Raw genomic sequence first — 25,742 nt, forward strand, 5'->3', positions numbered from 1 at the left:
CAGCAAGTGCAATTATGTTATAGGTTGACAATCATCGATGACAAAATCGATACATCGATAAGTTAAATTTTTTCTTAAATATCGTTTTTTTAGTAAACAAAAGATCAACATAAGAAATTCCTTAACGTTTAAAATTTCTATTCGAAAATTAGAAATTAACAAAACGAGTATTGCTTGCAAAAATTAAAGTTTCTTCAGTTTTTAATCATTTTGCATTAGTAATTTTTAAGCTATCGAAAATGGCGTTGCCATCTGATTTAATTGTTGGCGGGCTAGCTTAAAACGTTCTGTTAATAACAAAGTACGTTTACGTAAAATAAAGAATCGTGGCTTATGTGGGTAAGCTTTCAAATAATTATTATTTATTAATGGCTACAACAATATTATCAGCATTTTAAAAAGATTCAACTTAAGCGAAACATCGTATGACAATTATTTGAAAATAAATTGCTCAAAATCGTTCTAGTTATTGCAAAAAATTGCTTGCAAGTCAAAAAAATTCCCTTGTTTAGCTTAGCGATGTTTACATCATGTGAATGGATTTGTTTTGCATTGTTTATTGTCTTATATATTCATTTGGGTGCATCGCACGATGGAATGAAAATTTAGGCTTCCTTCAGTAAAACGCAATCAGGCAAAAAAAAACGGCAAACATTCCAAAAGTATTATTATTTAAAGTTACGTTTTTAATAGAAAGTGCAACACATGAAGTATTAATAAAAAGTTGTTGAACAATGTACATATTTTAAATTATATGTGATTTAAAATGTGATGTGTGTCATATGGTATTTGTTGTGGGGTCCTATATCTTATGGGGCAAGTAGTTTCTCCCAAAAATTATAGGTAACTACTTTTGGAGCAAAGAAGCCGCCAAAACCCCTTCGTCCTTTGTGATATATGCCCAAACCAGAGAGTGATACAGCGGGATTAGGCACCACATCCTGCAGATCGATGAAAGGCACTGTGCTCTGAGCTGCATCCTTATCCACGCTGGAACTAACGAATTCCATATACTGATTGTCCTTCGACAACGGCAGCGAATGAAGCGCCGATTTCGAGGACACCTGAGGATCGTACAGCATCAGTTTTTGACGAGGCTTGTCTTGGTGTTCCTTTCTCCAATCATTGCCCAGCCAAATACTATCGACATCAGGACGAATTAGATGACCTGTGGTATAATTAAAAGTGCTAAAACGCACCTCCAAATTGAGATGGTTATTCAAGACATGAAAGCGTGCTCCTGTTACCACAAGAGTATCATTATCAACAGCAATCTCGTCCAGATCCATTGCGCGACTGTTGTAGTTGAGCTTATGATAGTCGTAACCATTGCGTATGTCCACATTACCCACATCATACAGTTCTAGTGGAATCCAAGCCAGAGATGATTGATTGATCAGGCCACCCGGCAACAGTTCGCCTTGCTGCAACTGCAGATGGAATACACGCTGAGCTTTAACAAAACGGGCCCCAGTAACAACCATATTTCGTTGATAATCCGAGAGCGTATCGCGCAAATTGAAGTAACGATCGGATAGTAAGCTTTCCTCATCGCACAAACAGAAGCAGTAGTTGCAACGCCAGAAGATCCACTTGGACCAGGACTCCGCAAGATCGCCACCAGTTGCACAAACAGTCTCATCTTCAATGCCATCCTGGCCGAGTCGCCGACCGTTATTAAACCGAATGTAATCGTAACGCCGTGAACTTGTAATATTACTGGTTGCGTTTGACTGGCATACTGTCATATCAGCTCCAATGAATTGGCAACTATGTAGACGTCCCTCACACCTGGGTTGTTTGGTACACAGTTCGTTAGCGATGCAACCCTGAGTGCGCACATCGGTGTAATCTTCACAAGTTTGAAAACAACTCGAGTCATTGTTCAGATTGACTTCGTTTTCCACATAACCTTGCAAAAGACGCGTAACTTGATCGTAACTTACTCCCAACTTTGACTGCCAGTTCATGGGATCGCAGCGCCAGTAGACGCGACCAATGCTGGTCATTACATCGAGCAGAACTTGCTTGGAGTGTGTAATGCGTTCCTGGTAGTTTCGACGCATTAGGGACATCTCCAAGGTGAAATTACCCTTGCCAGACTCACGCAATGTCATCCACGAGAACTCCATCATTAGGTAGGCCTTTAGCTCTGTCAGCATCAGCTTTGTGAACAGATCGTAAGCATATTGTTGTGGTGATCGTTCTGCAGTACATATCTGGCTCTCATCCTTTTCATAGTTCGCCATCATCTGGGCGAAGAGTGAGCTCTCGCTTTTATCCTCAGGTTCGCCGAAAATATTACTGTGTAAAGCATCTGCCAAATAGCCCAACGAATTTGAACCTGGCTTCACGCACCACTCGGCAAAGTTGTTTAGTGTGAATGCATCCAGTTTGTCCGTAGAGTTCTGAACCTCAGTCATATATCGGTAGTGCTTTGCGATTACTTTCGTCATATCGTCGATTTCGCTTAATTTGTGTGTCAGCAAAGATTCGGTATGAAACTCATGCTTCAAAGTTTCAATAGTCATCGCAAAATATTCAGCTTGAAGTTTCTCTGAATGCTGAATGTGATCATTGAGCTCATCCATACGTCGCATAACTTCACCGTGCTTGTCCAGTACAATGGGTAGCTTGCTGGTGTCTACAGGTGCATTGTCAATCAAATTCCATACGATTTGCACACCTTCGCTAACCTCCTGGATTAATTTTATTATGTCCACGACATCTTCGATAATGGAAATTCCTGCATTTGGCTTAAGCGACATCATGGCAAATAGTAGCATGAGCAACTTCACCGACATGCTTAGTTTGAAACGCATTGCTGATATGCTAGGGATTTCTTTTATCTGAAAGACATAAGTTTAGTATATAAGTAATCGGTGATTACTACAAAAAATTGTTATACAAAACACATTCTTTCAATAGTAAGCACATATTTTCTTAAATTTCTGATTACCGATTTGTTTATGCTGAACTCAGCTCTATAAGACTTAAACCAAGGAATCCAAAAAAATTGTGAAATCTATCGCATTTGTCTGCACACCCGATGTTTATATACTTATATACACATATGAACATATACAACCGCAAGAAACAGCCATTTACGTATGTATGTACATATATGTATGTATATTATACATACATAAACGTATCTGTACATTTTATACATACATACTTATACACACATATGAACATGTATAGATTTATGTACGTACACAGCATACATATATACATATGTATGTCCACATGCATCTATATAAATAAGTATATGTATGTATTTGTAGGCATATACAAATGAAATTTAGTCACAGTATTTACAACATTTTGAGTACTTACGGAAATGTGATCCTTGGGTTATTAAAATGCTATGGTTATTGCAAATGTCGATCTATGTACATATGTATGTGTGTATATGCACTCCCATAAAATGTAAATATGTTTTTGTTAATGCTCTGATGAATTTAGAGCTTCGCACTGACGTCCGATAACTTCGCTTGCCTTTCTCGAACTGATGCGAGCATGCCGACGCCGAGAACACCATACATAGGTACATAAATATGTACATAAATATCGGGGACTTCCATGAAATTATTTCTGCTTGACGATTGTGTATGTACGTGGCTGTACATATGTATATGTGTATGCGCATATTGCAATACCAGTGTTGTCCCTTTAGCTATTTTCACGCATAATCTGTGGCATTATAAAGTAAATTGCCAGGCTCATGTTGTACTGATTGTTAATATTTATAAAATATTATAAATATTTTAATATATCACATTACTCCATAGACTTTAAATTGCCACTGAAATGGTTGTCGTGCATTTCGACAACCAAGAAGATAAAATTACAAGAAAATGTAAGACGCTGTTTAGACTGGGCTGCATCATAGAAATTTCAGTCAAATAGAACATTCTGCCGCATCATTTCACAAGCGGCTGTGTGTAAGAGAGGGGCAGTTAACGGAGCCATATCATTGATTATACGGCACTGATTCTAATACGGCTAATATTTTAATATATTTCTCGAAAAAAGAGCTATATGGATATAAATCAGCTGATTATTCCACTTGGCAATTTAAATTTGCAATGCAATTCTTAAAAAAACAGAGTTGAATATAATGAATGGAAATAGACAGAGGCATAAGAAAATGTTTAAAGAAAATCGCTAAGCCGATCAATTTGACCATTTTGTATAAAAATATGATAGTTATAGAGCGAGTTGCTTATTATGAAGTTATCCTTTCAAATGAGTAGAGTGATTTGAAGAACAATAAATAACATTTATGTATGAATACTTACTTAATTAAATTGCTAATTTTTTGGTTGATTTTTTCTATTGCCTTTGATTTTTTTCTTCTTCTGTGTAAACACTTGCATCATAGAACTGCATCATTGAAGCAGATGAACTTATTCTAAGGAGAGGAATGCTGCCATTTTAGCTATTTTATTGTTAGATCTAGTTATTTTAAAACTGCAAAAGCTATAAGATTTTGGGAAATGCTATTAGCTACAAATCTAGCAATTTGTTTTTATTATTCGGCTTCTTTTGGCACTTTTTAAATAGTTTGGAGTTTTGGCAATTTTAACTTTTTTTTTTAGCAATTTTTGTATTTATACTTCACTTAAAGCTTACTTTTGTCATTCACTGCAAAAATTGCGATTAATAGTTTGTTATGAAATCGGAGCTTGTATTTAACACAGTGGTTCGTTTATATGAGCTACTTGAGTTCACTGACTTGAAAAGTTAACTGGATTTCAAGTGTAATATTTGCTCCCTAAGTCCTTACCGAAATCATGAAAATACGAAATTCGGTTTTATTATTTTTAATTGTTATATTCATTCTTAAATAATTTAATTTACTTAATGAAAAATGACATTTAATATATTTAGCAACTTTTTTTTTTAAATTTTTATTGTATAATTTTAGAAATTTTTAGCAATTTTTTTTCGCAAATCTAGCAATTTTTGCTCCAGAGATTCTGGAACACTTAAATAGAGTATAAGTTAGCAAGCTTTTATCGGCACGGAGTCTGGTCACACTTTATTATTGTCTCTCTTTGATTTTCTTGTTTGAAGGGTGGCCAGATAAATTTAATTGAAATTTGGTGATGTTGTCTTTGCCACGGTTGTCCTTGCCACGGTCGATCAGTCCTATCAGATGCTTTAGAATTTTTAAATTATAACTGTCAAATTTATTATTCGAACAGACCTACATAACGTAACATAAATCATTTATGTGTGTGTACTGCAATTTAACATTAGCCAACTGCGCAGCCACGGTTCGATAATCAGCTGTTTTGTTTTTAGATTGATAAATTTTGGCTGGTAATTCATACAACCACCGCTATGGCATCACCAGTCAAAACGCGTGCTCAACAAAAGGCCTCATTAATTGCGGTATCTGATAAAACGCTACCGCCAAATGTTTTGAAAATAATGCCCATGGGAGAGGGATTAAAGCGTAACAATCAGCTGGAAACTTCCACCTCCGAAAGGCGACTAACTCGCAAGCGAAAGTCAGAAACCGAGCAATCGCAGCGCGTGCTGAGGAAACGACCTAGATTTGCAAACGAGTCAACTGAAGAGGCGACCGCAAAGGGCAAAGATACGAGCGAACAACGCGAGAATAAGCAGAAATCAAATTCAGCCAAACTGAAGAACGGCATAGATCAACAGCCACAGAGTAAAACTAGATCCCGCAAAGAGTCGACTGCATCCACATCGAAGGAGGTGCTCAAGCCACGCATGACAAGCAAGAGTAGCCATAAAACAGCTGCAGCTAACAAATTCCACAAGGATCCCACTTATATTGATAAGCTAACCACAGCGGCAACTAGTTATAACAATTATAATAGTAATTTTTTTGATTTGGAGGCAGTGAAGCGCGCAACAAAGGAGCTGGTGGCGTTGAATGCCGCAATGGCTGCGACACCAGTAGAGGCAGCTAAAGTCGGCTACACGCACGAGCAGCTCAAGCAGTTTCTACTCAATTCTAAGATCGCCGACATTTTCTCCGAAGCACTGCAGCCACAGTCTACCAGCCAGCTGCTACTTAGTCTCATTAGCAGCTTGTATGCTTTGGAGACAGTGCAGCAGGATGAGCTGATTGACCTATATCATCTAGGAATTATGATGCAGCACTACGAACAGCTGGACACGCATTGCATGGGCTATCGTTGTCAACTCTTGGAGGCCGTATGTGAACTGGCATTTGAGCTTAGACCTCAAGACGCCGTTATCATTGGTATTAGTCTGTATGATCGTCTAGTATGGGGCACAGGAAAAGCACGGATGGAGCGTGTCATTGATATGCACAGCTCGCTTGTGCTGCTCATCAAAAATGGCGACGAGATCAATCATCGCATTGCCATGACAATACTGCTAACAACATTCTCAAAGGTCTCCGGAATACAAATTCGCGCGTTTGAGATTGATGTGATCATGCAAGCTTTTGAAATGGCAAAGAGGGTCGATTGGGAACATTTGGCGAGATCAGGATGTGAAGCAGATCTGTTTGTTCTCGTTCGCAGTTTTGGCTTGATTCTGAACACACTGCAGAATCGTCGTCCACATTCCGATTGGGATACGCAACTGGGCAGCGAAATTCACAAGTACTTCATGACAGTATTGCGCTCTCTGCGCCTCTCCAAAAACTACAATTTCTTTGCCATGATGGTTGAACGTTATATTGCTTTTTGTGTGGTTCGTGGTGCTACAGCGCGTGCGCACATAACGGATATGCTTTCAGATTAATCTAACGCTTCTAGTACAATACGTAAATTCCAATTCTATTAGTTACTTATTTTTTAATTTTAATGTTATGTGAACAAACAATTAATTTCATTTATTTTAATGTTTGCTGTAATCAGATTTCGAAAAATTAATGTAAGTTTAACGGTTGAATAAAAAATGCTTTAGTTGAGAAGAGTTTTTATACATACATAATTGAACTAATATCTTACAGCTATTTTGTCTTTTATTGCTTCAACTTACAGCTAGAAGTTCCCAACACTGCTGCAGATGTGCATATATGTAGATATATGTACATATATACATACATACATTAAATGTATTACATTATTATTATTATTATTACGACTCGTTAGAGATGACCGCTTTGTTCGAACGACTTATGAAAATATTGTTGCAAATATTCGGCACTAGCAAAATGAGTGTATTTCAAATATGTACATATGTATTACCGGTACTGGTATTAAAAGAAAAATAATACTTTTTTTTTGTTTGCCTAACTGTAGTTACTATTAAATCAAATGTGCGCGTTGCATGTGATCTTTAATTCTGCTGTGCTTTAATCTCAAGCTTGTAGAGATTAAATTAAATATGTTAATGCGCAATCACTCTGCTTTTTATACCCGCTACCCATAGGGTAGAAGGGTATTATAACTTTGTGCCGGCAGGAAATGTATGTAACAGGTAGAAGGAGGCATCTCCGACCCTATAAAGTATATATATTCTTGATCAGCGTCAACAGCCGAGACGATATAGCCATGTCCGTCTGTCCGTCTGTGTGTCTGTCCGTCTGTCCGTCCGTCCGTATGAACACCTAGATCTATAATTTTATATAAAAGAGCTATAATTTTTTTTCGACAGCATTTGTTATGTTTGCACGCAGATCAAGTTTGTTTCAAATATTTGCCACGCCCACTTCCGCCCCCGCAAATCAAAAAAAACGAATAACAAGCGTAATTTTAAAGCTAGAGTTCCGAATTTTGGTATATACAATAATTACTATAGTAGTTATGATTTCTGAAAATTTGGTTGCGATCAGATAAAAATTGTTGAAGTTATTAAAGAAATAGTTTTGTATGGGCAAAAGCGCCTTCTATGTGCGTGTTGTATGTATGCGTATACGTACATATATACATGTTCGCCTCTATATTTGTATCTGTATGCATAGGGCAATGCGATAGCTCTGTTGGTAGAGTGCAAGCCCAATGTGATGTGGTACTCGAGGTACTCGGGGAACTCGGGTTCGAGCCCGCTCGGGGTACAATTTTTTTTTTATCGTATTTTCAAAAATTATAAATAATAATTATAAATAAATAATTATAAATAATAATTATAAATAAATAATTATAAATAATAATTATAAATAAATAATTATAAACAATAATTAGATACTATTGTATGGGCAAAAACGCCTGCTATGTATGTATTGTATGTGAATATATGTATATATATATATTTTTTGGTATATACAATAATTACTATAGTAGTTATGATTTCTGAAAATTTGATTTATGATAAAAATTGTGGAAGTAATTAAAGAAATACTTTTGTATGGGCAAACACGCCTACTTACTATGGGTCTGAGTTGCTTTGGCCGACAATCTGGTATATTGTGCCGTCTATGGTATATTTTGAATGCGGTACTATATCGATATACCACATATACCATTTGGTGTATTTTTAGTATTTTTGCAGTATATTCGGTATATTTTGAGAATAATACCGCAAAATATATTGCTTTTATTCAAAATGGGTAGCGGGTATCTCACAGTCGAGTACACTCGACTGTAGCTTTCTTACTTGTTTTTATTCAAGTTACATACATAAATACAAATGAATATGGTATATTTATTTATATTTATGAACAATAATATACATATGTATGTATGTAGTAAATACTGTATGTGTACATACATAAGTATGTATGTGTTCACAAATGCAATATCTACATGCATATGTGTGTAATACATACTATATACATACATACATTTGTATGAATGTTTGTAGACTGCGGCACCTCCGATTGTAGATATTGTTGTTAAACGCGAATGCCTTTTGACGGAAATGCACCAAAATGAAAATCAAGAATGGTTGCTGTTCTGGATGCAAACGGGACAATGAAGCGTAAGCAACTGAAAGCAACAACAGTAGCAAGAGTGTCCTTAGCAACAGCAACAATAACGAAAGCACCAGGAACCACAATACAAAAGTCGCTTAAAGTTAAACGCTTGCCTTGATAATGATAAGAAATGGTTGCGAAGCCATTAAAAGCATTCCTCGCTGGTTTAGATGGGTTGCAAGGGAGTGATTGCGCCACACAGCTGACCAAAAGAAATAAAAAGGGGAATCCCACTGAAAGGCCGACCGCTTCTGGTTGCAGTTGTTGGAAATATTCCGCTCAGACGGAAGTGCTTGGATTATTTCAGAATAGTATTTGAAGAAATTTAATACTTTTAGTGCACAAAGCGAAAATTGTTGAATGGAATTGCGATAAAGCTGAAAAGCAAAGCACAATCACAAAGGTGATTGCAGTTTTTTCCTTCTAAATAGAACACTGACAGTATGCCAAGTCAAAACAGACGAACATAGAAAAATAAGTAGAGAGACAGAGAGAGAGAGAGACAGATAGAAAAATAGAAAAACTAACAAAAAACATTCGTAGGATGTAAGAAAATTCCAAAAGATTTGTGTTAATGGATTTTTCTTTTAAGGAAATGAATTACAACTGCATGCACAGCATGAAACTACAACATACATAAATACATGTATACATACATACAATATTTTAATTGTTTTACTTGATAGGCGTAACACATGTCCATACAATATGTACATATTAAAAGATACATATGTATGTGCGCTGCAGCAAGTGTAATAATTTATGGCAATCGAATGTAAATTCAAAATGTTTATGAATGCACTTTGATTTGCAAATACATATAAATATATATTTTCATGTACTATATACATATGTATCTATGTACATATTTACAATATTGAAAAAATTTCATATATGTATATATGTAGGTCCATTGAATGCACATATTATTTTTGAAATGTGATATTTTAGGTTTTATTGTTCATCATCAATATTTTTGGTTTACCCAGAATCATTCTTAGCATTCACTATAAAATTACTCGTACTAGTACTTATCTACCGCATAAACTGTTCCTTTTGCTAAACAATATAATGATTATACGGGTACTATATATTTGTGTGTGCAGGAAATGTGTGTAAAAGGTAAAGGGATGCTTCACCAAACCTGTCTTTTCCTAGACGATATGAAGGTGTCCGTCTGTTCTTATGAACACTTACATAAATCTTAGTGACTTTAACATATAGAGCTATATTTCAGTATTTTATTGGTATATCTATTTGGTGTATTTAAAAGATAACACCGCACGGTTTTGGTTTTATTGAGAACTGGAAGAGCTTATTGCACAGTCGAGCACAGTGGATTGTAGGTTCTTTCAAATGCTGTTACATTCGTTGTTAGAGAAGTGCCCTGTAGTATGTGCATATATCGAGGGTACACTGTACCAATAACTAAACAGCAACACTGAGTTGTATTTCATAAATAAACAAACTCAAGTGGACGTGAAATACGATCACCGACTTCTGCTGCACGCTAAGACAGCATTCAAGCTAAGTCAGCATTACCATGCTGACCACTTACAATATATATATGTATATGCCCATAAGACTCTCTCTCCAGAACATAGTATATAAGATATATACATACATATATGCAGCTGCTCTTCTACGCAGTGGCATTCCACTATTATGTACTTAGGATAAGCCCACCGAATTATTTAAATAAAAGAACATTCACAGTTTGACAACAGATCAGCACTGACGTGCTGCAACTATTTCCCTTGACTACGAACTTAAAACATTTTTATCACAGCCCATTAAATGTAAGCCGAATTCCACACATACTTACATTTGTAGTCCAAATTTATTATCTGCGACAAGGTTGGGGTTTTTTGTTAAGATTTGTTTACATATATATGTAGGTATTGTAAAACGTTTAAATAAAAATAACTTGAATCCCAGTTTAATCTGTGTTACTTATAGTAAATGTAAGTAAAGGGGTCTCTTAGTTTTAGTAAATGTAAATAAAGATTTCTGTTAGTTTTTGTTTTACTGCGATTTTTTTTAATATATCTTTATGTTCATTATAGTAAATTTATATAAAGGTTTTTGTTTTACTTCACTTTATTATTCACTCATATGGTAGTTGAACACCCTGGCATTCAATATTTTGCTTTTAGTATGAGATACATATGTAGTATATTGCTTTTACTATATCCTTTGCCGAAAGTGGTTTATTTTTTTTCACGTTTGGACACATTTTCTAACTGTCTACCGGCGAACAAATACCCTCGCAAAGCAAAATTTATTCATTGCTATCATTGTTGAATTGGATAGAACATGTCAGAACTGGGTATATGCAAGGCTGTAACAGTGGTGGACTATGTAAATAGCAATTAAATGAAACAAAAGCACACACTCAAATGTGGAAGGCGCAAAAAACAGCAAATGCAAATTGTTAATTAAAGGAATGCATTGTTTAATGTGCCCCTCGTGGGTCACATGCTCCAACACCTGTGTGGCTCTCAATAGACCAGCTCCAGTTCCGACCCTCGCTCAATTACACGCACAAACATTGTACACACACATACACCAGCACACTCAAACTGGAAAAGTGCAGCAATTGCGAATGGACCCGCGACCTAGATGCGATGTCATCCGCCATCTGATGGCGTTTTCCATTATGGCATTAGGCGTGGATGAGGTGGCAGGAGGGAAAAAAGAAATTGCAGCCACAACTCTTGCTCTTTTTTTTTTTGTGGGCCATCGAATGAGAATTACGATGACATCTCCATCGCTAGGCTGATGATGACAATGCCGAGTCCTGTTGGGCGGGCTCTGCTTTAAACGACTTCCCCGATGGGGGACAATTTATAATTTGATTAGCACATCGCTGACTGCACAGCGAAGGGAGCGACGACGACGATTGCCCAAAGGACCCAAAATGAAGGCTTTCGAAAGTTAACGGAAGTGCAACTGAGTGCATTCAGCCTGCGAAACTGCAGTCCATTCTAAGCCTTATCTTATCTCTACCTATTGAACATGCAAATGACGCTGCTGCGGGAGGCAGTCACACTTCGTTAGACGCCTCAGAGTGCCAGACATTGACAAATGATGAAGTGAATCCAGTCGAATAAAAAAGAAACGTACAGAGCTGTAGGGAAAGGATGCTGCGCCTACAAGCCCAACCAAAGTATATCTTTGGCTTTCAATTAATAATACAAGTGTCGTTTTTATTGGACCGCAACGCAGCACAAAAACAATGGCATTAAAACAAGTTGAGCCGAGCCATGATAATCAGTTTGTATTTGTTATTCGCCATTGTCTGTGTGGGTGTGTCAGTTGCGTTTGTGTGTGTTAGTTGATCACAACGAAACAAAGCAAAATTTGCAAACTGCATGCAACAAAAAACGAGGCTGGTGCTCAAAGGATTTTCGGCACAAGAAACGCCCTATTGAAATTTCTCATTCATTCATTAAACAATAAACAGCAAATTCTGTTAGGGGCGTGGCATCTTTTGGGCCATACAAACTAGATTAATGGCCGCTACAGAGCTGACTAAATCAATTTATTATACCGTCTGCGGGCAGTTGACCGCATAAAATAAATTTCTGGGCTTCTTTAAGGACTGCTATACTTAAGATTACAATTTCATTTATTCCTGAACACATTAGTCGATTAGACAATCATCATTACTAGGGAAGAACTTTACGATTGCACTGCAAAATTATTCTCTAGTAATGTTGGAGTCAGATAACCAAAATTTATCTTTTCCTCATTCTTTTTAAACTCCATCTGTTGCTGTGCAAACTCCTTTTCCAGCAGATCTCGCATACAGGCCCGTCGCACTCGAACTATCATCGCCATTCCAGTCTTCATTTCCAAGGACATGGGCTTTAGCAGACAATGGACCAAAGAGCCGCCACTTGCGACCTTCGAGTAGTCGCGTTTAGCAAACAATGTCAGCCTGAGCAAGGATAACTAATAGATGGCTTTGTAAACAGTGGGCTCTACTTACAAGTCTGCTGGCATTTCGGAGTATTCACAATGTAATAGAAAAATACAGTGGCAATGTGCAAAGGCAACACAACAAAAACAACAATAAATCAATGAAATAACAATACTTTAAAAATAATTAAAAGTTTTCAATTGAACGGAAAACTCTAAACTAACTCTTTTAACATGGAAATAATTAGGCTAGTAAAAAAAGTTACAGTAGAGTGTGTTCGACTGTGAGATACACGCTTCTCATTTTCAATTTAACCATTAAAATATACTAATTCAATATACCATATGAACCATATGAACCATAGAGATCAAAATATACTAGATTGTCAGACATCAAGAATATGTTACTTACTTCATTCTGTCTGTTAAATACATATCCTGCAAGCACATAGTTATAATACTCTTTAACCCTTCGGTTAGCGGGTTAAGAAAATCATTAAGTGGCATATTTTTCACACTTAACAGCCACTCAATAAAGAGAAAATCAAAGAAACGCATAACAAGAAAAATATTCGGAACATATTTATTTAAAATGTGAATAGGAAATAAAGGGTAAACCTTTGTATACTGGGTTAGGACAGCCCTTATATGTATGTATTTTGTTATAAGGCAACCGGTTCAAAGCGCCACCAAAGAAAACTTTTTATGTTGAATCTTAAATATAGTATTTTAATCACTTATTGAATTATACAGCTAATAAATAAGAATTGAAATCTTCAGTTATAGAATATTGTACTGGCTTTAGTCTGAATAAAAATTTCGTGCGCTTGTAGTGATCAAAAATTATATATCACTTATTTAAATTTAATCGTAATTTAAGCTGAAATAATATAAAATTGTAAAAAATCACCATTAATTTAATACATAGACATTCACTTATGTGGCACATCCGAAAGGAAGTCGATTGATGTCGAGTAGAATTGCCACTTAGCAGGGTTTGAATCGTTAGAGAATGGGGAAAAATGGAGTATCCACAAGTGGGATGCTCGGATTCGGGAAAACTCGTTGGCCTATGTCCGTTTACATGAGTTTCATTTAATCAAATGTTTGCGTATTTTGCGGACTTTTAAGTGCAAACACTCGTGTGGCAATCATGCCCACTGACAGCTACTACACACTGCAGATATACTATACGAAGAAATAACCTAGTCTTTTCATTAAGCAGTCTATTAGGGCAAAGTTCATTCACGAGCTATATGTATGTGAGTTTGTGGGCCAATAATCCACAAGACGATGGTAGACGAAAGAAAAACTGAGGTATGATAGTGAGTGCAGTTGAAATTGGCAAACAACGAAAAGCCAACACAAATCGTTGTTCGCCAATTGCTGCACACAAAAGTCATGTGTTAGCAGCAGCGAAGGGCGTAGCTAAACGAGGAGGAGGGGCACACACACACTCAGGTGTGTAATTGCAATTCGAATTGGTCAAGTGTAACAATGTAAAGACGTCAATGCAGTGACAGAGCAGCGACAGCAAAAGTACTGAACAACATACACACACACACACCCTAACACACACAACTTAACATAGACAGACACACACCTGACACCTACACAAAGAAGCTGAACATAGACGCTGAAATCAATTGGATCTATGAACTTATGCAGCCAACACAACTGGAACTTTGTTGTCGGCCGCTCGAGGAACAAAATCAAATTGCAAATTGCAACCAAGTGTCACGTGCATGGACACATTTTTGGGGCCGTTGCCAGAACCGATGCCGTTACCAATGCCACTGTCGCTGGCGCTACTCCTGCCATTCTCCCCTAGCCACCCGTTGCCTTTTAGCAGTCGGTAATGTCGTGACATTTGGGCGCGCTTGGCCTCACAACGGCTAAGGTTATTGCAATCGCCGCCAAGGCAATCAATGTCGGAGACATGAACTCCCAAAGTGCATGTGTTATAGTCGCACAAAAGCTCATACACACACAAACACAAACACACACACACACACACACACACATATCCAGACTCGCACACATGCACGATGAAGCTACACATGCACCTGTGTCATGCTGCACTTTTCGCTGCTCCTTTCCGGGGTGGTAACCATTCATTATGTTGACCACGCTGTCACATTTGCTACGTGACATTTTGCTAACTGCCCGAAAAGAGCGACAGAGAGAGAGAGAGAGAGACAGAAAGAGAGCGGGCGAGAACTGAAGCATTGTCAACTGAAAATGCAACCTTACCCTTTTCTCCTCTTCGACATTGTGCCTTCTCTTGGAGCACAAGACGAACATGTACGAAAACTTCATAGAGCTGCTTAGGATTTGGAACTGCATCAATTGCGATCACGCAATACGTGATTTGTTTACAGTGGATCACAGCATATTTATGCAGAAGAAATCATATAACAAATTATAGATGATACATTTATTTGGATATAAGTAAGATAAGATATTATTGTACATTAAAATGGTATATTCTGTTTCTTACAGTAATTTCTTGCGTTGTTAATATGTTTGAGTATAAAGGATGAAATTTACCTTGTATTCTTTTATTTACTCTTTAAAAGCACGCATTCTAATAAAGCGTTTAATCAATTAAAAATAAATATACATATGTATGTACTATTATGGATGCTGGCTTATTGTTTTAAAATTGTATTGTGTATACATAATACTTTTAGCTAAAATTGAGTAAAGCAATTTTGGGAACATTTACTTGTAACTGGACTTTTTTTCTTACTGGTTTTTTATACTTTGCATTTGAACTTTGTTTTGCATTTAGTCCAAAATCAAGTTTATATATGTATGTATATGTATCCATGTATGTAGTACAGTATGGGAAGAACTCATCGAATCACTGGTTATACTAATATTAATTTAAGAGTGTAAAAAATTCAATAATAAAATGTTGTGTTAAAAATCGTGTTAATTTAACAGTGCATTGTACCCATAAATCCAATTATCTTGAATAGACTTATTCACTTGAGTACATATATAATATTTTGCAGTATCGAAAATGATCAATGATTGCAGATGGAGTTGAAAATTTTGTCACAAAGTATATTTCTATTTAAGAGTAAAAGAAGGGGGAAAAAATTGTTAAAATATTTGGAATCATTAGAAATGCAAAAAGATATATTTACCAAATGACATTTATTTAACTAAAATGACGGAGATATAGTTTTTCCAAGTATCATATGCATGAAACAGCTATGAATACTCTGATCGGGGAATATTAAAAATTTGTAAAGTAAAGATGCGATTAATAATTAAATGCTTCATAGAGAAAGGGAACGCCTTGTTCTTCTATGAAATACTATTGAAAACCATAAGATATTGAGACTTAGTTTAAGTAGCACGTCATACGTTTCGTGTAATTTTTCGCATCTTCATTAAATTTGTGGGTGCTTCGGTCATAATGTGCGCTTTGGGAACATGGGGCATTACTCCAATCGACTTTGGCATTCTGGAACACTAATCGGAGGCCACCGAGCACTCAACTGATACCAAAGAGCCATACTCTCGTATTTCTGCAACCGCTCAAATTCTGCAGTATTTGGAAGGCAACAACAGGATTGACTGGACATTTTGGAGTAGGAGTTAGATACTCAGCGAAACCACGTGATGTATGTAAGTATAAGTATGGTTTTGGCAGATTCGGTCAATCGAATTGCCATTACAATATATGTACCAAGTTATGGCAATGCTTCTCCGGGGCATTGAATTGCAGAGCTGGTTGGTCATCTTGTCTAGTTGGCTAGTTGCCTTTTGAGCTGTGCAACATTTGTATCGAGATTGTAGTATAGAGAATAGAGCTTCAAATTACAAGTAAATAAAGCGATGGACGAGCAGCACTCCACCCAACTGCCAACAACATCAGCAGCAGGAGCAGCAGCCCCATAGACAGAGTTGAGTTATGAACGTGCTGGGAACAGGAAGCGCAACGAATCGAAGCCTGAGGCAACAAAACACCCCTCAACCCAATTCAGAGCCAACACCAATCCGGGGAAGGTAAAGTAAATGTGCAAACATTTATTTATGTGCCAGCCATAGAGCACTTTAAAGCACTTCAATTGCCCTGATTCACACTGCACAGGCAAGGTGTGTGAGATGTGCAGGGCCCAGTGTAAGCTGCGAGGTGCGAGGCAGCAAGTTGGAGCAGTAGCTGGAGCTGCGAGTTACAAGCTCTATGCTCTTCCCTAACCCAAACAAATGCTCTTTGAGTGGACGTTGGACAACGCTTACAAATGACACTAGTCGAGGCTCTACAGATGCCAGTTTCAATGTCTGTCCGTTAGCTTGGCTGTCTGTCTTTCAGTCTGTATGTCTGCCTGGCAGGTAGTTTTGCCAATTCAAATTTCACATTTGTCGGGAATTTGCAATTGCATTTTTGCCCTGCTTTGCCTCTGTGAGGCCCAAGCACAATCCCATAGCATTAATATGCCGGCGTGTGGCCCATGTGGTGAATCCTATCCAGACTTTCAGCTGGTCGTTCATGTCTGCTGTCCCCCGTCTCGTCCCGAGCACATTTCACAGTAATCGAAAATGGAATTAAATGTTTTGCAAACACTTGGACGCGTTTGCGTTGCTGGAGCTAAACCAACAACAAGCAGGAACAACAACCAGGCTCAACAACAACAGCAACAACAAAAAACTGGAGCAATACTGTCAGGATATAAATTAAATTTTATTGCCAACTTTGGTCCGCTGTAAATTGTGATGGATCTCAGCCATTTGGCCTGTATAGTTTTAACGCACATCCATGAATACATTCACATACACTCACATCTGCTGTTGCACTTGCCACATACGCTTACATATACATTAGTGTGCACACTGATGAATAACAATTACCCATGAAGTGAGTGTTGTGAATAAGCCCCATCTCATCGGAGCGAGTGCATTTCGCTTTCGCTGCTCATCGCGTTCAATTTAAATTCTATTTAACGTTACGTTTCGAAAATGGTTGAAATTGTAACGGCTGCTCAACAATTCTCAATTAATCAATTGCAATATTGTTAGCCAAATTTTACACCATTCTCGATTCGAACCGAAACAACGCTAAGAGTATTTTCGCTGGTGCACTGTGACTTTTCAGTTTTAATGAGCTCTTGAGAGTTTCGCATTTTTTTTTGTACAGCAGTAGCAGCTATTATTAACAAAAATGAGTTTCTTAATAAAAGAGGAGATAAAGAAAGAGAGAGAACACCATCTGCCGTGGAGAAGTGTTGAAAGACTAAGAAGACACATGAGTCCCGCCATGGCGAGGCACATTTGAAATGGATGCCGTCTGTGCAAAGGAACAACAGCAAATAAAATGTCGCCACTAAGTAGTGTTTTCTTTTTGTAAATGTTGTCCAATTCTTTTCTCTTCCTTATACCCTACAATCAACTACGGAAATGGGTATACAAGCGTAGTAACGAATGACTTGCTGAACTGGTTTAAAGACTTCAGAAATTCATCTCATACTCGTTGAGTAAAATTTAAGTGCAATGCTGTAAATAAATAATTAAAATTTAATGCGTTTTCAAATGTTAAACTTATTGCACAGGGTATGTGTTTAGTTGAGTTACATTGCCTTTGAATAGCATACTGCAGTGCTGGGGCACGATGTGTTGTTGCAGTTGGCGTTAAAAAAGCGGAAAATCGCAGCACATTTTTGCTTTTTAATTAAGCCCTCCATTTTTTATATGCCTTTCGAAAGCGACACGGCGTGATTCCGTGCGAGAAGTGCGAGAATAGTTTATTTTTCTACCAGAGCCCTCTGGCAAAAGTGCAAAGTGCAGAATGGCAAAAAAATAAAGTGCGTGCAAAACAGTCAGACCCAAGTGTAGAGGCAGAAGGGGAAATGTAACTGTTAACTCTGACCTTGTTGGCCAAATGAGTCTGTAAAGAGCGTGCCAAAACTTTTTGAAATGGTCTAATTGAAGGGCATAAGAATGAGCATGACAGCCACTAAGTAGGATTAATGACAATGGACGGCGTAGAAGTCATTTAATGTAATTCAACGCATCTTTAGGTTGCTATGCATATTGCTAGCAAACCACTTTAATTAGTTGCAATAATGATATTTAAACCAATTAAGAAACCCATAACTGAAAATGCTCGAATGTAAGACACTGATGATATTTTTAAAGAATCCAAAAATATGTTCGTATTATGCAAATTAACAGTTTTGCTTTGGTCATATATCAGCTGTTCTTAACACAAAACAAAACAAGTAAGAAAGTTACAGTCGAGTGTGCTCGACTGTGAGATACCCGCTACCCATTTTTAATAAAGGCAAATTATTGCGGTATTAATTTCAAAATATAACGTAAGTTCTAAAAAATACTAAAAATATACCAAATTGTATGTTTGGTATATCGATATAGGCGTTTTTGCCCATACAAAAGTATTTCTTTAATAACTTCCACAATTTTTATCTGATCGCAACCAAATTTACAGGAATCATAACTACCACATTAATTATTGTATGCACCATTCGCAACTCTAGCTTTAAAATTACGCTTGTTATTTGATTTTTTGATTTGCGGGGGCGGAAGTGGGCGTGGTAAAAATTTGAAACAAACTTGATCGGCGTGCAAATATAACAAATGCTGTCGAAAAAATTATAGCTCTATCTCTTATAGTCTCTGAGATCCAGTGTTTCATACGGACAGACGGGCAGACACACAGACACACAGACGGACAGACGGACATGGCTAGATCGTCTCGGCTGTTGACGCTGATCAAGAATATATATACTTTATAGGGTCGGAGATGCCTCGTTCTACCTGTTACATACATTTCCTGCCGGCACAAAGTTATAATACCCTTCTACCCTATGGGTAGCGGGTATAAACATTTAAAACATTATTATGCTAACATTTACAGCTGATTAATTCAGCTTACTATATTCTGTTTTCAACAAATTTCACGTTTATTACTCGATCATAACAACATTTTAAAAATGAAAGTGCTCCAAACGGGGTATTAAACTTTTGTTAGCAAATGTTTGCAGTATTAATTAATGGTTATGATTCAATTTTTATTTTAGTAAGTAAGAAAGCTACAATCGAGTGTGCTAGACTATGAAATACCCTCAGAATAGCGTTTCACATAATGATATATTGCTACAATTAAATACATAGACAACAAAATCTACCAGATCGTTAACTATAGCTATTAAGCAGGTAGATTTTTGTCGGCGTCACTAGACGTTTCATTTCATTTCTTAATTTTTCTAAATTTTCTTAATTAAGAAGCATCTGTCAGCTTCTGGCTGGGATAATAAACAACATCTGTTTGATGCAACGGGTTAGGTAAAACACAAATAATAACATATATACGAGTATCGGCACAATTTACTACATCTGAGATATTTATATTTCTCAGGTAGCAGAGTACAGAACATTTTATGAAAATGTCGCTCATGGAAGAGACTTGACTAAAAAAACCGAATATATAGCGACGATTTCTTGATGTCGCTGGTCAGTCAGTATCGGTCTCGAGTGGTAAACAGACGTGTCGCTAAGAATATCGAAAAGAAACTTATTAATATCGGTAATTTGAATGAACACCACGATCGCAAGAAGCAGCACGTAATTGACAGTGATATTGAACAATTGAAGAATTGTAAAAAAAAACAAACAGCGAGCTTGACAGAGCTCCTCAAGGTGCGTTTGGAATGAAGCTAAACTGGTTTTACAATCTCAATGACTCGATACTCCAACGTGACGGGACTATAGTTGACCAGCTTGAATCCGAAAACCTTATAAAAGTCGACAAGCCATTCCTGAGGATCAGACTCAGATTGTTTCAACTCCCTCCGCAGAGTCAATGCGAATTGACTTAACACAATTCTTTGCTGGATGATCAATTTCTGATCTGGAATTTGAGACTGCTCCAGAACTTGTCGCATAAGCTGAAGCATTTCTTGCTGCTCATTTTGAGTCGCAAAGTCGCGCATGTTGCGTAGTCCGACAAAGACCAAGTTCACATAGACGAAAGTGCGTCCATCCTCACATTGTTTCTTAACCAATGTGGGGGATACTTGGCAGAGATGTTGGCTTTCAAAGCGTAACAGTTTCGAATAGTGTATATTCCGCTGACTCTGGCAAAGACTGTATATGGCACAGCTCCCTTGATCCGTACAACAACTGCGAATGCGATTCCAGTCTGACTCATGCACTGCCTTGATTATCATTGTGGCCGCCTGACGTGCCCCAAACAGAAAATCAAGTTCATCAAAGTTGGGTGCAAACAATCGTTTCAGCTTCCACATGCAGTATCGAGTACGCAATCCATTGATCCACTGAACCAGAGCCAAGCGTACTCCGCGCCGACGAGGATTGTGATAACTTATCTTTCGTTGTTGAAGCCAGGCAGTGTTTGGATAACGAAGTAGATTATTGAATTTTCGTGGACTTGAGATTGTAGAAAGTTGTTTGCACATAAACTTAACAAACATTTTTTCATAATATTAACTAATAGTGGCCGAAATATGTCTGAAAGCACTAGTGATTTACTTATTACTGTTTTTGTAAACAGTGTAACAAATACGAAGGTGTATAGAAAAAAGTGCTAAGATCAAGAAATGAGCTTGGAACCATAATGATAAGAAGTGAAAATTGTGCTCAGCAACTAAATCTTAAATCAAAATAAAACTCTTGAAAATATACCAAATAATATACCGCAAAATTACGTATTCGAATTATAGCATTATACCTCAAAAAAGCAAACTGGATTTGCGTGCAAGCATTACAAGTGCTGTCGAAAAAATTATTGAGCCTCGTAGAATTATAATTGTTTGGTGATCAATTTACAAAATAAAATTAGAATCATAACTCAAGATTTCGGAACAAATTTCTAATAAAGAGGATACCTTTCAGCAACTAACACTACCATTATCATTTTATAACAATTTCTTTACACTATTTCCAGTTCAGCATGCCGACTGCCCGAATATTTATATTGCTTCTAATGACAGTAGGTGTGCTGTCTATAAACGATTCATTTCGATTGCCCGATGTATTTAGGCCAGAGCACTATGAACTTCGTATTCTAACACATATTAATGGACCTGATCAGTTGCGTTTTGAAGGACAAGTAAAGATTCAGTTCAAAGTCAACGTTCACACTAACAATATTACCTTGCATTCCAAAAATTTAACCATTGATGAAACTCAAATAAAAGTAACCTCAAGGAATAGAAACCACTGCATTGTTAAGTGTGAATTCGATGACGATAAGGAGTTTTTCATTTTGCAACTTTGCGAGTTGCTTCAGAATGATGAGCAGTATGAGTTAATGATTCCATTCGAGGGATTCTTGAATAACAATCAAAGTGGGTATTACTGGAGCTCCTTCAACGACACGAAAACGAATCAACCCAAGTGAGTATTTGATACATTTAATGATTATGTAATTACTCATTTGATTTTGCTTCCAGTTATTTGGCTGTAACACAATTTTCCCCAACATTGGCAAGATTAGCCTTTCCCTGCTTCGATGAGCCTCATTTAAAAGCGACATTTAATATTACCTTGGGCTATCATAAGAGCTTTATAGGGCAAAGCAATACACCCATAATCAAATGTGAAAAGCAGTAAGTGATTTTATATTTTTTATATATGTAACATATGTATATTGTACAATCAGCAAAAGTCCAACAGCGGAAACAACATAAAATTTTTTGAATAAGTTCTTTCGTTCATATTCAGTAAACTTAATCGTTCGATTCGCTCGTTCGCTTCGTTCGATCGCTCCTTGAGGATCTTGGGTCGTTAATTTTAAATCACCTTTATATTAGATTAAATATGCATATTTTGTATTAATTCAGTTTTAACGCTGAAAATTGGAAATTTAACAGAAAACGAAAAATAAAACGACTAAATAAAAATTGAGATGTGAACAAGAACTAACTAAAGATCAAAAGTAAACATAAACGAATTGTAATCAAAAGTCTACAACTGAAGAAGAACCACGTAAAAAATAAAATTGAGCAACTAAACAAAGAAGAAGGATTCAGTTTGTTCACTTTACTAAATAGATCATTTAAATTCGATCTTTCGTGAACGAACCAACACTAATCTATAATGTATTTTGTATTGCAGTGCAACGCTTGATGATTATATTTGGTGCCAGCATGAACCACTTATACGAACATCAACTTACCTGGTGGCCTACGCAGTACACAACTTAACCAGCTCTGATAAGCAATCGAGTGACACTGATAATAATGTAACTTTTACGAGCTGGCTTCAACCAGAAGTAGTTGATGACGGTCACTTTCTTGCCAATTTCGCTCCAAAAGTGCTCGTCTTTTTAGAGAACTTGTTTAAGTTTAGTTTTCCATTGCGAAAAGTGGATCAGTTGGCAGTGCCAACACATAAATTCTCTGCAATGGAGAACTGGGGGCTCGTCACCTTCAAGCAGAGTAGATTTACGCACAACGATAACGAAGAGACACTGGAGAATAAGGAGAGCAAGGCCTCCACAGTTGGACACGAATATGCCCATCAGTGGTTTGGTAATTTGATAACCATGAGCTGGTGGAATGATCTTTGGCTGAAGGAAGGACCTTCTACGTATTTTGGCTACGCATCGCTTGATGCTCTCTTGCCAGATTGGGGCTCTGGAGAGCGGTATATTGCCAACGATTTGGCGACGTTTTTTCGTCAGGATGCCATCAACTCTTCAATAGCTATATCACGCGATGTTGACAATCCGGACAGCATTTTAAATCAGTTTTCCGAATATGTCTATAGGAAGGGATCGCTGACGGTGCGCATGCTACACAAGCTACTGGGAGAAGATGTGTTCTTTTCGGGTATACGTAGCTATGTTCAACGTCATGCCTATTCAAATGTGTCTCAGTCTGATCTCTGGCAGTCAATGCAGGAAGCTGTGGATGCTAATGGTTCATTCGAGGATCTTCGTATCGCCAGTGTTATGGACACCTGGACGAAGCAAGCGGGCTATCCACTTGTTAGCGTGACTCGAGACTACACAACTGGCAGAGTCAGTGTAAATCAGACTCGTTTTTGGCTACCTGATGAAGTGAAAGACTACCCAGAGCAATGTTGGTCGATTCCCCTTACCTTTGTAGCTCAACATCAGGCCAACTTTGAAGAAACACAACCTCAGTTTTGGCTGGATTGCTCTAATTCCGATCGAAATATAACGCTGCTGAAAAAGACAGCAGCGGATGAATGGATCATGCTGAATCCCCAAGTAAATACCATTTATCGTGTGAACTATGATCTGGAGAATTGGCGCATGATCATTCAAACATTGAACTCAACGGAGAGTTTTGAAGATATTCATGTACTTAATCGAGCGCAGTTAATGGACGATCTTATGGCATTGGCCTGGAGTAATTTACAAAGCTATGAGCTGGCATTTAGTATGCTGGAGTATCTGCCACATGAAGATCAATATGTGTCTTGGAAAAGAATACTTGATCTGCTCGGCCAACACGGAGACTTATTGCATGAATCACAGACTCCGATATTTAAAGTAAGTTGACGAAATGAGAAGTATAAAGGATATTGACTCTAGTAACAATACATTTATTTATTCAGGTATTTATGCAGAAGTTGATAGCTCCGCTATACGAGCGCTGCCCCACTCTAAGCTCCATAAATAAAGCGACTACTTCGTTGCAAGAGGTTGCTTTATGTCGCTTGGCTTATGCTCAAGCCTGTCGTTATGGTGTGGAGAACTGCATTAGAGAAGCGCTCAAGCTAACTATCGAGGAAGTGCCTGCTAATTATCGCGATATTGTGTACAGTGCGAGCATTGAGTATGGCGATGAGCAGCAGTTTCAGATAATGCGGCAACGGTTCCAAAACTCGACTATCGAACCGATTCTGGATATGTGGGCAAGAGGTCTCGGTTGTACTCGTAACTTCTCGTTGTTGGAACCGTTGCTAGATTATCTGTTGAAGGAGGCAGACAAAACTACAACTCCCTATTATATACAGGTGGTTTCATCGGCTTTAAGCCGCAAACATGTTGCTCTGGAGACGACAAATCACATCTTGCAACATGCTGGAATTCTCAAGTAAGTACTCAAATACTTATTGAACCTAGTGATATTAAATCTGATCGTATGATTTACATTACAGTGATAAATTCAGCGCTAAAAATATCAAAAGTTTACTCATGCTGATAATCGAGAAAGGATTAATTGCACCTGGCGACAACAAATTGATGGAACTGATGACATACAAGAAATTTGAGGAACCTGTGAAATCTGCACATTATCTCATAAATGTTAATGAAGTTTGGCGAAAACAACGTTCCGATGAATTTACACGAGTTTTAATAAAATATATTTAAAATAAAAGTTCATAACATATAGTAGTATATAAAATCAGAAATGAGAAACTAATCTATGCAACAAATTAATGGAATTGATGAGATTAAAGTTATTTGAGAATGCTATGGATATTGTACTTGATGTTGATGGTAATGAAGCTTGGCCAAAACAAATTTCAGATAAATTTACTTGATCTTTAGTAAAATATATTTAAAATAAAAACTTTTAGCTTACATTACTCATACAGTATTTATAATACTGGGACAACTAATTAATTACTCAACCACGATTGAGTCTGATTCTATTTTCAGATATAAGGAACTCATCTATGCAACAAATTGATGGAATTACTGAGCTTAATGAAATTTTGGGAACTTCTGAAAATTGCTAGAGATATCCGGGGTTGAATGGTGTTGAAGGTTGGCGTAGACAACATTCCGATAAATTTAAGATAAATATACTTAACTTAAACTCATAACACTGGCAAAACTGATTAATTGCTTATCTGCAAGTGAGTCTGATTCAATTCTCAGAAATGAGGAACTAATCTATGCGAATCGTGCCTGGAGCCCTCGCGTATCATATACAACATCTATGGTATTAATTAACCGAATCGTGATGAA

At 37.2% G+C, this 25,742-nt stretch overlaps 3 protein-coding genes across 3 annotated transcripts; 1 reads left to right on the top strand and 2 right to left on the bottom strand.

Annotated features, from left to right (window-relative positions):
* Positions 1–113: 113 nt before the first annotated feature.
* LOC133841188 (aminopeptidase N) lies at positions 114–25,366 on the top strand. The gene is made up of 6 exons (XM_062273525.1): positions 114–339; positions 21,738–22,189; positions 22,246–22,401; positions 22,910–24,314; positions 24,380–24,861; positions 24,926–25,366. Exons 1-6 carry the CDS (start codon positions 334–336, stop codon positions 25,137–25,139), a joined length of 2,715 nt encoding a protein of 904 aa, XP_062129509.1. The 5' UTR covers positions 114–333; the 3' UTR covers positions 25,140–25,366.
* Positions 365–3,516, bottom strand: LOC133841189 (uncharacterized). Its single transcript, XM_062273526.1, has 2 exons — positions 3,340–3,516; positions 365–2,849 (listed from the first exon to the last, which is right to left on the bottom strand). The coding sequence occupies exon 2, from the start codon at positions 2,820–2,822 to the stop codon at positions 810–812; it is 2,013 nt and encodes a 670-aa protein (XP_062129510.1). The 5' UTR covers positions 2,823–2,849; positions 3,340–3,516; the 3' UTR covers positions 365–809.
* On the bottom strand, positions 20,326–21,334 carry LOC133844246 (uncharacterized). Its single transcript, XM_062278158.1, has one exon. The coding sequence runs from the start codon at positions 21,262–21,264 to the stop codon at positions 20,488–20,490; it is 777 nt and encodes a 258-aa protein (XP_062134142.1). The 5' UTR covers positions 21,265–21,334; the 3' UTR covers positions 20,326–20,487.
* Positions 25,367–25,742: the final 376 nt, after the last annotated feature.

The sequence above is a fragment of the Drosophila sulfurigaster genome, chromosome 3 (assembly GCF_023558435.1).
Source record: "Drosophila sulfurigaster albostrigata strain 15112-1811.04 chromosome 3, ASM2355843v2, whole genome shotgun sequence".
Lineage (NCBI taxonomy): Eukaryota > Metazoa > Arthropoda > Insecta > Diptera > Drosophilidae > Drosophila > Drosophila sulfurigaster.

What these genes read in the sequence shown, in the direction of transcription:
- LOC133841188 (XM_062273525.1), top strand. An exon ending in ACGAAAACGAATCAACCCAA is followed by an intron (nt 22,190 to 22,245) that starts GTGAGTATTTGA and finishes TTTTGCTTCCAG; the next exon opens with TTATTTGGCTGTAACACAAT. An exon ending in CACAGACTCCGATATTTAAA is followed by an intron (nt 24,315 to 24,379) that starts GTAAGTTGACGA and finishes TTATTTATTCAG; the next exon opens with GTATTTATGCAGAAGTTGAT.
- LOC133841189 (XM_062273526.1), bottom strand. Translation starts at nt 2,822, where the DNA reads ATGCGTTTCAAACTAAGCATGTCGGTGAAGTTGCTCATGCTACTATTT.
- LOC133844246 (XM_062278158.1), bottom strand. Translation starts at nt 21,264, where the DNA reads ATGTTTGTTAAGTTTATGTGCAAACAACTTTCTACAATCTCAAGTCCA.